This window comes from Choloepus didactylus, chromosome X, assembly GCF_015220235.1.
Source record: "Choloepus didactylus isolate mChoDid1 chromosome X, mChoDid1.pri, whole genome shotgun sequence".
NCBI lineage: Eukaryota > Metazoa > Chordata > Mammalia > Pilosa > Megalonychidae > Choloepus > Choloepus didactylus.
The window spans coordinates 48,295,332-48,308,165 of NC_051334.1; the positions used below are offsets into that span (position 1 = coordinate 48,295,332).

Genomic DNA, 12,834 nt, shown 5'->3' on the forward strand with positions numbered 1-12,834 from the left:
TTTGGTTTCTGTAGGTACCATGGCTGAGGAAACAGCCCCAGCAGTTCTTGAACGGCACCAAGGTTCCCTGTACTCTCTCTTTCCTGACCACCATGTGAAAAAGTACTTTGACCAAGTGGACATCTCCAATGGTTTGGATTGGTCCCTAGACCACAAAATCTTCTATTACATCGACAGCCTATCCTACTCTGTGGATGCCTTTGACTATGACCTGCAGACAGGACAAATATGTATGTGCTTTTTTCACTATTTTTCTTAATACTGCTGGTGTTTGTTTCATGCATATGTGACTGATAAGCCACCTTTTCCTCACTCCAAGTAAAACAGTCCCTACTTGTCAGAGAGCTTACCAATGTTTTTATTCCAATACATTAATTATTACACAGTCCTGACTATGCTGCCAGTCAAACTATGACCCTTACCACAACTAGATATGTCCATAGTTAGCATAAAATGGGATATCCTTACCCCGTTTCTTACTTTCAGCATCAGAAAGTGGCTCACTGTAAAATGGATCCTGTTCTACCTGAAGGTGCCTAAAGGCAGATAATATCCAGAGAATGGGATAAAAGACAGAAAATTAGAGCTTTTTGTTGCTATTTCTTCTTTGTACTTTAGTTAACCATGGGCAAGTATTCAGAGACAAATTAACAACCTTTCACAGTGGAGAAGCAAAGAAAGTAGTTCCAATCCATCAATGTGCTTAAAATGAGCCATAGTGGAAATCGGGAGGGAAGGAATTATTGGGAAGAACTTAGAAGGAAATACTTGAAAGTGTTTCTAAGAGGGGCCAAATGAAAAAAAAAAAACAAAACCAATAATAGAAAGAACTTCTAAAAATAACACAAGACTCCTTGTGCAGGTTTAAATGGAACCAAAATATTCCAGTACAGATGTTTTGCTTGAAAATATTTAGTCCTCTTTTTATGACAATTTTTACCCATTTTATTTACACATGGTTTTATCATTTTTTCCCATTTTACCTCAATCAGATTACCATAGTAACCTGGGTTTTGTAGTGTAGAGTTCCTCTTTTTTTTTTTTTTTTTTTTTTCATTTTTATTGAGATTGTTCAGATACCATACAATTATCCAAAGATCCAAAGTGTACAATCACTTGCCCCTGCGTACCCTCATACAGCTGTGCATCCATCACACTTAATTTTTGTTCAAATTTTAGAAACTTTTCATTACTCCAGACAAGAAATAAAATGAAAGATGAAAAAAGAAAAAAAGAAAAGGAAACTCTGATCCTCCCCTATCCCTAACCAACCCCCCTCAATTGTTGACTCCTAGTATTGATATAGTACGTTTGTTACTGTTTATGAAAAAATGTTGAAATACTACTAACTGTAGTATATAGTTTGTAATAGGTATATAGTTCTTTCCTATATGCCCCTCTATTATTAACTTCTAATTGTATTGTCATACATTTGTTCTGGTTCATGAAGTGATTTCTAGTATTTGTACAGTTGATCATGGACATTGCCCACCATAGGATTCAGTTTTATACATTTCCATCTTTTGACCTCCAACTTTCCTTCTGGTGACATATATGACTCTGAGCTTCCCCTTTCCACCTCATTCACACACCATTCGGCGCTGTTGGTTATTCTCACGTCTTGTTACCAACACCCCTGTTCATTTCCAAACATTTAAGTTCATCCTAATTGAACATTCTGCTCATACTAAGCAACCACTCCCCATTCTTAAGCCTCGTCCTATATCCTGGTACCTTATATTTCATGTCTATGAGTTTACATATTGTAATTAGTTCCTATCAGTGAGAGAGACCCTGCAATAATTGTCCTAATGTGTCTGGCTTATTTCACTCAGTACATTGCCCTCGAGGTTTTGTCATTGACCCATTTTTTTTAATATGGTTTTGTTCACTCACCATACATTCCATCCCAAGCAAATACTCGATGGTTTTCTGCATGGTCATACATTTATGTGTTCACCACCTTCACCACTATCTATATAAGAGCATCTACATTACTTCCACAAGGCAGGAGGGAGAGTCAAAGAAGGTAGAGAGGCAAAAGAAAGAGGAAAAAAAGAAAATGACAGCTAGGAAGCAGCAAAAGGAAAAATAACCTTAAATCAAAGTAGAATAAAGAATCAGACAATACCACCAATGTCAAGTGTCTAACATGCCTCTCCTATCCCCCCCTCTTATCTGCATTCACCTTGGTATATCACCTTTGTTACATTAAAGGAAGCATAATACAATGATTCTATTAGTTACAGTCTCTAGTTTATGCTGATTGCATCCCTCCCCCAATGCTCCCCCCCATTTTTAACACCTTGCAAGGTTGACATTTGCTTGTTCTCCCTCGTAAAACAACATATTTGTACATTTTATCACAATTGTTGAATACTCTAGATTTCACCAAGTTACACAGTCCCAGTCATTATCTTTCCTCCTTTCTTGTGGTGTCTCACATGCTCTCCACCTTCCTCTCTCAACCGTATTCATAGTTACCTTTGTTCAGTGTACTTACATTGTTGTGCTACCATCTCCCAAAATTGTGTTCCAAACCACACACTCCTGTCTTCTATCACCCTATAGTGCTCCCTTTAGTATTTCCTGTAGGGCAGGTGTCTTGTTCACAAAGTCTCTCATTGTCTGTTTGTCAGAAAATATTTTGAGCTCTCCCTCATATTTGAAGGACAGCTTTGCTGGATACAGGATTCTTGGTTGGTGGTTTTTCTCTTTCAGTATCTTAAATATATCACACCACTTCCTTCTTGCCTCCATGGTTTCTGCTGAGAGATCCGCACATAGTCTTATTAAGCTTCCTTTGTATGTAATGGATCGCTTTTCTCTTGCTGCTTTCAGGATTCTCTCTTTGTCTTTGACATTTGATAATCTGATTATTAAGTGTCTTGGCGTAGGCCTATTCATATCTCTTCTGTTTGGAGTACGCTGCGCTTCTTGGATCTGTAATTTTATGTCTTTCATAAGAGATGGGAAATTTTCATTAATTATTTCCTCTATTATTGCTTCTGCCCCCTTTCCCTTCTCTTCTCCTTCTGGGACACCAATGATACGTACATTATTGTACTTTGTTTCATCCTTGAGTTCCCGGAGACGTTGCTCATATTTTTTCATTCTTTTCTCCATCTGCTCCTTTGCGTGTAGGCTTTCAGGTGTTTTGTTCTCCAGTTCCTGAGTGTTTTCTTCTGCCTCTTGAGATCTGCTGTTGTATGTTTCCATTGTGTCTTTCATCTCTTGTGTTGTGCCTTTCATTTCCATAGATTCTACTAGTTGCTTTTTTGAACTTTTGATTTCTGCCGTATACATGCCCAGTGCTTCCTTTACAGCCTCTATCTCTTTTGCAATATCTTCTCTAAAATTTTTGAATTGATTTAGCATTAGTTGTTTAAATTCCTGTATCTCAGTTGAAGTGTATGTTTGTTCCTCTGACTGGGCCATAACTTTGTTTTTCTTAGTGTAGGTTGTAATTTTCTGTTGTCTAGGCATGGTTTCCTTGGTTATCCAAATCAGGTTTTCCCAGACCAGAACAGGCTTAGGTCCCAGAGGGAAGAAATATTCAGTATCTGGTTTCCCTGTGGGTGTGTCTTAGAAAATTGCTTCACCCTTTGATGCCTCGGGTCACTGTGCTTTTCTGCCCAGCAGGTGGCGCCTGTCAGCCTATAATTCTTGACTGGTGTGAGGAGGTGTGACTGTGTTCCCCCAGGCTCTGGGGTCTGGTTCTGAATGGAAAGGGCCCCACCCCTTTCCTCCTAGAGAAGACAGAGCCCCCAGGTGGAGGTCATTAGCATTTCAATGGTCTTGCTCTCTGCTTGTACTGTCTCTGCCCTTCCCGGAGTCACAGCCCTGGAAACTTAAAATGACTGGGGCTTTCTCCACTGAGCCAAAAAAGAAACAGATAGTCCCCTTCAGACCCAGTCAAGGCGACCCTCCAGCTCTCCCAGGTCAGTCGTCACCCAAAGCCTCTGTCTGTTTTTTGGGGATGCGTACCTGTAGTGAGCAGTTCACACTCGCTACTTAAAACCCCAGTTGGAGCTCAGCTGAGCTGTATTCGCTTGCTGGGAGAGAGCTTCTCTCTGGCACCACGCGGCTCCGCAGCTCGGGCTATGGAGGAGGGGGTCTCCTGACCTGGTTCCGCAGGTTTTACTTACAGATTTTATGCTGTGTTCTCGGGCATTCCTCCCAATTCAGGTTGGTGTATGATGAGTGGATGGTCTCGTTTGTCCCCCCGCAGTTATTCTGGATTATTTACTAGTTGTTTCTGGTTTTTTGTAGTTGTTCCAGGGGGACTGCTTAGCTTCCACTCCTCTCTATGCCGCCATCTTGCCCCTCCTCCCTCTTGTTTTTTGTACACTATGATGCACCCTTTACAACCAGCCAGTTAGTTTCAGAATGCCCGTCTTTTATGAAATAAGCTCTTCTAATATTTAGTATGTTTTTAAATTGCATTTTTATTAGAGAAGTTCTAGGTTTCCAGTAATATCATTCATTAAATACAAAGTTCCCATACACTACCTTATTATTAACACCTTGCATTACTGTGGTACATTTGTTACAAAATGAGAGAACATTTTTATAATTTTTCAAATTTTTATTCTAGTAACATGTATACAACCTAAAATTTCCCCTTTTAACCACATTCAAATATATAATTTAGTGCTGTTAATTATGTTCACATTGTTGTGCTACTACCACCACCATTCATTACAAAAACTTTTCCATCAACTCAAATACAAACTCTGTATAATTAGAACATAAACTCCCCAATCCCTATCCCCACCCCAGCCCCTAGTGATCTATATTCTAGTTTCTGACTATGAATTTGCTTATTCTAATTATTTCATATCAGTGAGATCATACAATATTTGTCTTTTTGTGTCTGGTATATTTCACTCAACGTGGTGTCTTTAAGGTTCATCCATGTTGCTGCATGTCCATGTCAATGGGATTTGGGTTACTTCCATCTTTTGGCAATTGTGAATAATGCCGCTATGATCGTCAGTTTGCAAATATCTCTTTGAGCCTTGCTTTCAATATTTTGGGGTATATATTTAGAAGTGGGATTGCTGGGTCATGTGGTAATTCCAAACTTAGCTTTCTGAGGAACCTCCAAATGTCTTCCATAACAGCTGCACCATTTTACTCCTATTTCTCCACATCCTCTCCAACACATGTAATTTTCCATTTGTTTAATAGTAATCCTTCTACTGGGTATGAAATATTTTCTCATTGTGGTTTTGATTTGCAGTTCCCTAATGGCTAATGATGTTGAGCCTTTTTCGTGTACATATTTTCATGTACTTTTTGTATATCTTCTTTGGAGAAATGTCTATTCCATCCTTTTGCCCATTTTAAAATTGGATTGTTTGTCTTTCTGTTGTTGAATTGTAGGATTTCTTTATATATTCTGGATAGTAAACACTTACTGGATATGTGGTTTTCAAATATTTTCTCTCATTGTGTCGGTTGTCAGTTTACTTTCATAATAAAGTCCTTTGATGTGCAAAAGTTTTTAATTTTGATGAGGTCCCATTTATCTATTTTTTTTCTTGCTTGTGCTATGGGTGTAAAGTCTAAGAAACCACTGCCTAAAACAAAGTTCTGAAGATGCTTCCCTGTATTTTCTTCTAGTAATTTTGTAGTTCTTGTTCTTATATTGAGGTTTTTGCCCAATTTTGAGTTGATTTTGTATATGGTGTGAGATACGGGTCCTCTTTCATTCTTCTGCATATGGATATCCAGTTCTCCCAGCACCATGAGTTGAAGACACTATTCTTTCCCCATTGAGTAGACTTGGCAACCTTGTCAAAAATCAGCTGTCCATAAACATGAGAGTGGATATCTGAACTCTCAATTTGATTCCCTTGGTCTATATGCCTGTCCTTGGGCCAGTACCATGCTGTTTTGATTACTGTGGCTTTGTAACACATTTTATGATCACGATTTGTGTCCTCCACTTTGTTCATCTTTTTCAAGATGGCTTTGGCTATTTGGAGCCCCTTACTCTTCCATATAAATTTGATAGATTGGCTCTTCAATTTCAGCAAAGAAGGCTGTAGGAATTGTTATTGGGATTGACTGTGTGGAATCTGTAAATTACTTTGGGTAGAATTGACATCTTAACAATATTTCATCTTCCAATTCATAACACAGAATGTCCTTCCATTTATTTAGGTCTTCTTCAATTTCTTTTAGCAATGTTTTTGTAGGGCAAGTCTTTTGTTCACAAACTCTCTCAGTTTCTGTGTATCTGTGAATATTTTAAAGTCTCCCTCATTTTTGAAGGACAGTTTTGCCAAATAAATAATTTGCAGCTGGCAGTTTTTCTCTTTCCATACCTTAAATATATCATACCGCTGCTTTCTCACCTCCGTGGTTTCTGATGAGAAATTGGCACTTAGTCTTATTGAGGACTGCAAGGGTGTATGTGACAAATTGCTTTTCTCTTACTGCTTTCAGAATTATCTCTTTTTCTTTGATATTTGACATTCTGATTTGTATGTGTCTTGGAGGAGGTCTATTAGTATTTATTCTGTTTGGAGTACATTGCACTTCTTGGACATGTATATTTATGTCTTTCATAAAAGTTGGGAAATTTTCAACCATTATTTCCTCACATATTCTTTCTATCCCTTTTCCCTTCTCTTCTCCTTCTGGGACAACCATAATATGTATGTTTGTATGCTTCTTGCTGTTATTCAAGTCTCTGAGACACTGCTTAAATTTTTCTGTTCTTTTCTCTATCTGTTCTTCTGACTGTATGATTTCAATTGTCCTGTTTTCTAGTTCACTGATTCTTTCTTCTGCCTGCTCAAATCTGCTGTTGTATGACTCTAGTGTATTTTAAATCTTCATTATTGTGCCTTTCATCCCCATATTTTTATTGTTTCTTTATAAACTTTTTAATTCTTTATGCTCATACATTGCTTTCTTCATATACTTTAGCTCTGTATCCATATTTTTCTTCATCCCCTTGAATTGATTTAGGAGATTTGTTTGAACTTCTTTGATTAGTTGTTACAAATTCTGTCTCCTCTGAAGTTTTAATTTGTTCCCTTGACTGAGCCATAACTTCCTTTTTATTAGTACAGATAGTAATTTTTTGCTGATATCTGGGCATCTGATTATTTTAATGTGTTAACTCTAAAGGTCACTTTCTGCCTCTGTCTAGGCTTTTATTGTTGATTAGCTTTGTGTTAAGGTTCTTCTTTACCCCTTGGTCCAACTTATCCTGGACCTTTAGAGTAGCCCATGTTTAACTGTTCAGATTTTCTCCACTTTTCTGCACCTGATTCTTGTCCTGGATATGCAGTACAATTTTTAAGATTTCCTTTTTGTGTATAATTGTTTCACATCCAGAAGAAATGTTCCTTTCTTCTGTTCCTTCTCTGGAAATCTTGATCTCTTCTGTTGGTTTTTGTGCAGAATTTTCTCCCCAGTTTTTGTGATTTGTTTAAATTCTTTCTCTCACTCAGTATTCCCTTTTCATTACACTTTTCAGTTCTGGGTCCCATCCTGTCTTACAGCTGTTCAGCGCCCACCTCCCTTTTTCCCCATGATGCTTTTCTGTCTCTGGTTTTTTCCCCATTGAGTTATCCCACCCTGGGGAGCCATATGGGGTCAATCCATAAAGGTTCATTTCGTGTTTAGGTGGTTGAGCAAATAGAAACTGTATTGAGTGTGTGTACCTCTTGCCAAGAGTTCTGCTGTGGCCTCTTTTTTACCTGGGGACTTGTTCTGGCTTGCTAAAGCTGCCATTATGCAAAATACCAGAAATGGATTGGCTTTTATAAAGAGGACTTATTAGACTACAAATTTACAGTTCTAAGGCCATAAAAGTGTCCAAAATAAGGTATCAACAAGAGGATACCTTCACTGAAGAAAGGTCAGTGGCACCAGAACACCTCTGTCAGCTGGAAAGGCACATGGCTGGTGTCTCCCGGTCCTTTTCTCCCAGGTTCTGGTTTCAAAATGGTTTTCTTCAAAATGTCTATCGGTTTCTGTCTGTTTTAGCTTCTCTCTCTCAGCTCCTGTGCATCCATGCTTGTTCTCCCAGGGCATTTCTCTCTAAGCATCTGGGAGTCCTCTCCTGGCTTCTCCAGGGCAAACTCTGTGCTTCATCTCTTAGCTTAGCATCTCCAAATGCCTTTCTGTCTGTATGCATCTCCAAGCATCTTGAAGCATCTGGGTCTGTGTCAGCTCTTAGCTTCTCCTGGGGGCAAACTCTGAATTACATAACTTAGCTTTTCTCCAAAATATCTCTCTCAGCTTCTCTTGGGATGTTTTTGTCTTCTCTGCTCTCTGTGTGAGCTCTCTTTAAAGGATTCCAGTGATCTAATTAAGACCCATCCTGGATGAGTGGAGCCACACCTCTATGGAAATAATCTAATCAAAAGTTCTCATCCACGGTTGGGTGAGCCACATCTCCATGGAAACACTCATTCAAAAGGTTCCACCCAACAAGATTGGATTAAAAGATTATGGCTCTTCTGGGGTCCACAAGAGTTTCAAACTGGCACAGGACACTTTTGTATGTGGCACTCCTCTGCCACTTGTGTTCTGCCCTGGGTCTCTGTGGACTTGGTTCTGTGTACCTGGATATGCATGGGTTTCTAATTCGCTGCTGTGAGTGGCTCTGTGGTCTGCATTTGTGGCAGGAGGGACCCAGGCTGTGCTGCCTCTGTGCAGCTTTCAAGCTGCTCAGGACCAAGTGAGGGGAAGGGGTCCAGACTAGCAGGTCTGGACATAAATTTCCTACCTGATTTTGCTGTGTTTTTTTTTTCTTTTTCTCCAGTTCAGCATTTGTGGAGTCCTTCTTCAGTCCCTATCATAGTCCCGAGTTCCAAGCAAGTGGAATTTGTGCTTTTATTAGTTGATTCTAAGGGAGACTTTTCCAGGGGATGTCTTATGTCTCCATGTTGATGACATCACTTACCTTTTTCTGTGGCTTTTGAAGCTGCATTTTCTTAATTCAGCAGTTGCCAGTTAATGCAGTCCATTAGCTGTTTTCTGTAGTTTTGAAGATGTATACAGTCCTCTGCTGCCTTCGCCCAAGGGGGATTGGAACAACGGGTGCCCCCAGAGTCAGCCCCCAGCGCAGTGATCAGGGATCATATCACACAACCCCAGAGTTTGGAAAACTAGTCCTTTATGCCTCACCCTGGCACCAGCAAGCTGAGCCAGGAGCCTAAGCTGTAGTCCCCTCTGCTGCTTGCCATGAAGCTGAGGGAAGAGGGATGGTAACCACTGCAAGGAGGATGGGACTCAGTGGTATTTGCTACAATTTACCAGCCTCTTCTTCCCACTCCTCCCTGGATGCTGCACAGTGTTAAACTACACTCCAGTTTCAAAGTGGTTGATTCAGGCAGTTCCTGCAAGTTCAATAGTTGTTTTAGTGGAGGGACTGATTCCTGGCGCTTCCTACTATACCATCTTTCCATAGTCCTCTAATATTTCATTTTGATAAGGTGATTTTGGAGCATTCAGGCAGGCAGAAAAAGAACTCATGTATCTTACTAGTTGTGTGCTTGAACTGCTCATTCACTTGATGAATATTTAATTCACCATTAAGTAGCCTTCTAGATCTTGGAGTTGATTAAAGTAGGCTGTTTTGTAACTAAAGCAACAAAGGTCTAATCACAGACTGAAGTTTATCTGAGGTGGGCAGGCAAGGCTTCAGTTCAGGTCAGGTTCAAAAAGAACTCTTGGTATTTTACTAAGAATTCTGCTTTCTTTTTTTCTCTTCTCCTCTGTAAGCCTTAGATAGACATGTCTGTGCCCAAACCAGAAGGGGTGAATCTACCCCAAATCATGTGGTAAAAATCCTTCGTTGTGGGATGCCCACTCATGTTCTGGACTTCTTTGTTTTAGAATTAGGAATCCTTCTGGGTCATCCCTTTGTGGTGTCCCCCTGCCGGACATTGGATTTATGATCAGCTTGAAGGCTCACTGTTTGATGCTCAGTATTGAGTGGTCTGTTTTCTACCATAGTGAACCGCAGAAGTGTTTACAAGCTGGAGAAAGAAGAACAAATCCCAGATGGAATGTGTATTGACACTGAGGGGAAGCTCTGGGTGGCCTGTTACAATGGAGGAAGAGTGATTCGTTTAGATCCTGAAACAGGTAGGCCTACAGAAAAGTGAAAACTCTTTGCCATGTCTAGAAAACACCAGACCCTAGGGACTGGAGAAACTTCATTACTAATGGAGTTGGAGATATATTCAAAGGTTTCAATTGGACAATTTTGGAAATAAATGGCAAAGATAAAGCTCAAAATTTATAGTCAGAACTTATTTTCCTATGAAGATAAGTCTTCTTGCTCAAAATAAATAGTTAGGGCAGTAAGTTAAATATATGAATGAATTCTGACCTCAATAGTCTTCTGAGAACTTCATCATTACTCCCCAAGTGGTCCAGAAATGTTGTGCAGGTTGGAAATTTGTGAGAACTAAACTTTAGACTAAAATTTTGTTATCTAGGGAAAAGACTCCAAACTGTGAAGTTGCCTGTTGATAAAACAACTTCATGCTGCTTCGGAGGGAAGGATTACTCTGAAATGTATGTGACCTGTGCACGGGACGGAATTGATCCTGAGGGTCTCTTGAGGCAGCCTGAAGCTGGTGGAATTTTCAAGGTGATATTCCTTTCATTTGGGGGATGGGGTAGGGATCCCCTCCCTGTTAAGTAACAGAGTGATTAGTGCTTTTGCATACTTTCGAAACATAAGTTCTGTTTAGCATGTTAAGCTCATCATGCTAAACTTTACAGCATTTTAGATTTTCTAGATTGTAAGTTACCTGAACTTCAGGACACAGAGTTTAGCCTATTTTATACAGTACTTGATAATTTTTTGCTTCAGTAGTGTTTGCTGCAATTCTTCAAATCAGTAGAATGAGCTTGGAAAATCAGTGTTTGAAACATGTTTACAAGATCAATTGATTGTTTTGATGTCATGAGGATATTTTCAGGCTTTTAACATATTTTTTTTGCAACAAAACAAACACTGATCAAATCATAGACCTTTTGAGCTGAAAAGAAACGTACAAATCACCTGGCTCAAAGCCCTTCCTTAGCAATCAGGAAAAGAAATAAATTCTGTTTTAAATCTTAGTTGTAAATGGTTGCTAGTTGGATTATTATATATATTGAATAATTGGTTTGAGCATAAATACCTAATCAAGTAATTGCCTTTTATTATATGAAATAAAACAAGAAAAATAGATGGCTAAATATATTATGAATCACAAAAATGCTTCAAAGAACCTTTGTGGATTACCTTTAATTAATGTTTCTCTCCTTTTTTTTCCAATAGATAACTGGCCTGGGGGTCAAAGGAATTCCCCCCTATCCCTATGCAGGATAACTAACAGGCCTTCTTGCTTGCTGGAGGAACTTTTGAAGACAACTAGAGTTCTGGGGCTGAAATGTCAATCTAGTTAGAAAAATGAAGCAATGATATTATCAACAGGCTTACATTTTAATTTACAATTTTTTAAAGATAGAGCATTTTTAACAAGGGGTGACACGTGGTTCTGTTAAGATACTATAAGGCCTTCTGCAAAAGGTGCTATAGAAATGCGAAGAAATGTTTAACTGTCAGCTAGCCTCTTGACTCTACAAATTGCTTGGGGGAAAGGGACCAGATCTGTTCTTTATTCTGCATTCCATAATTACTATACCTAAAACTTTAAAAAAATGAATAAATAGTAACCTGGTAATAATTTAGTACTATTATATTCCCCTTTATTTTCATCCTAGTCTAGTAAAATATACTGTGATGTTAATTCACTTCGATATTACTCTTCCTATATGTTATTTTACAAATTAAAATACTGCTGAAGGTTAAGAATTAAGCACTGGCAAAATCCATTGTTCCAGCTGCCTCCTATTAGATATAAAAACAGTATATCACTTTGGAAATAATACTTTTTTAAGAAAAGCTTTATTGAGGTATGATTGACCTGCACATATTTAAAGTGTGCAGTTGGATGGCTGACATACATACACATTCATGAAACCCAACAGCACAATCAAGATACTGAATAGATTCATTAAACTTTCTTTGTGTTGCTTTGTAATCCTTTTCTTCTGCCCCTCTGCACCACCACCCCCATCCCTAGGAAACCACTGGTATGTTTTCTGTCACTATAAATTACATTGCATTTTCTAAAATTTTATATAAATAGAATCACAGTATGCACTTTTTGTCTAGCTTCCTTCACTTGATATAATTATTTTGAGATTCATCTATGTTACTGCATTTATCAATAGTTCATTCCTTCTTATTGCAAAATAGTGTTCCACTGTATGGCTATATTCCAATTTGTTTATACATTGACATATTGATGGACTTTTGAACCATTTACAGTTTTTTGCTATTACAAATAAAGCTGCTATGAACATTCATGTACAAGTCTTTGTATGAACATATGCTTTCATTTCTCTTGGGGAAATACCTAAGAATGGAATGGGTAGATCTTACAGTAGGTATATGGTTATATTTCTAAGAAATTATCAAACTGTTTCCCAAAGTGGTTGTACCGTTTTACATTCCCTCCAGCCACATCTGAGAGTTCCAGTTCCTCTACATCCTTCATATGGTGATTCTTTTTAAAATTAGCCACTCTAATAGGTGTGTAGTGGTATCTAATTGCTATCTTAATTTCCATTACCCTAATGACTAACGATGTTGAACATCTTTTTGTGCACTTATTTGCCATCCATATATCTTCCTTAGTAAGTGTCTGTTTAAATATTTTTCCTATGTTTTAATTGCATTTTTAGACTTCTTTATATATTATGGATACGTATCCTTTATCAGATATGAGATTTGCTAAT

The 12,834-nt window shown here is 38.5% G+C and overlaps 1 protein-coding gene across 2 annotated transcripts in view; it reads left to right on the forward strand.

Annotated features, from left to right (window-relative positions):
- RGN (regucalcin) overlaps window positions 1-12,406 on the forward strand; it is a 28,281-nt gene extending 15,875 nt beyond the window's left edge. Inside the window, exons 3-6 of one of the 2 annotated variants that reach the window (XM_037822398.1) lie at window positions 15-230; window positions 9,988-10,119; window positions 10,476-10,630; window positions 11,309-12,406. In XM_037822398.1, coding sequence (XP_037678326.1) covers window positions 15-230; window positions 9,988-10,119; window positions 10,476-10,630; window positions 11,309-11,359 — 554 coding nt within the window. In that variant the 3' untranslated portion in view covers window positions 11,360-12,406. The remainder of the gene's footprint in view (window positions 1-14; window positions 231-9,987; window positions 10,120-10,475; window positions 10,631-11,308) is intronic. The other variant, XM_037822397.1, reaches the window with a different exon arrangement.
- The last annotated feature ends 428 nt before the right edge of the window (window positions 12,407-12,834 follow it).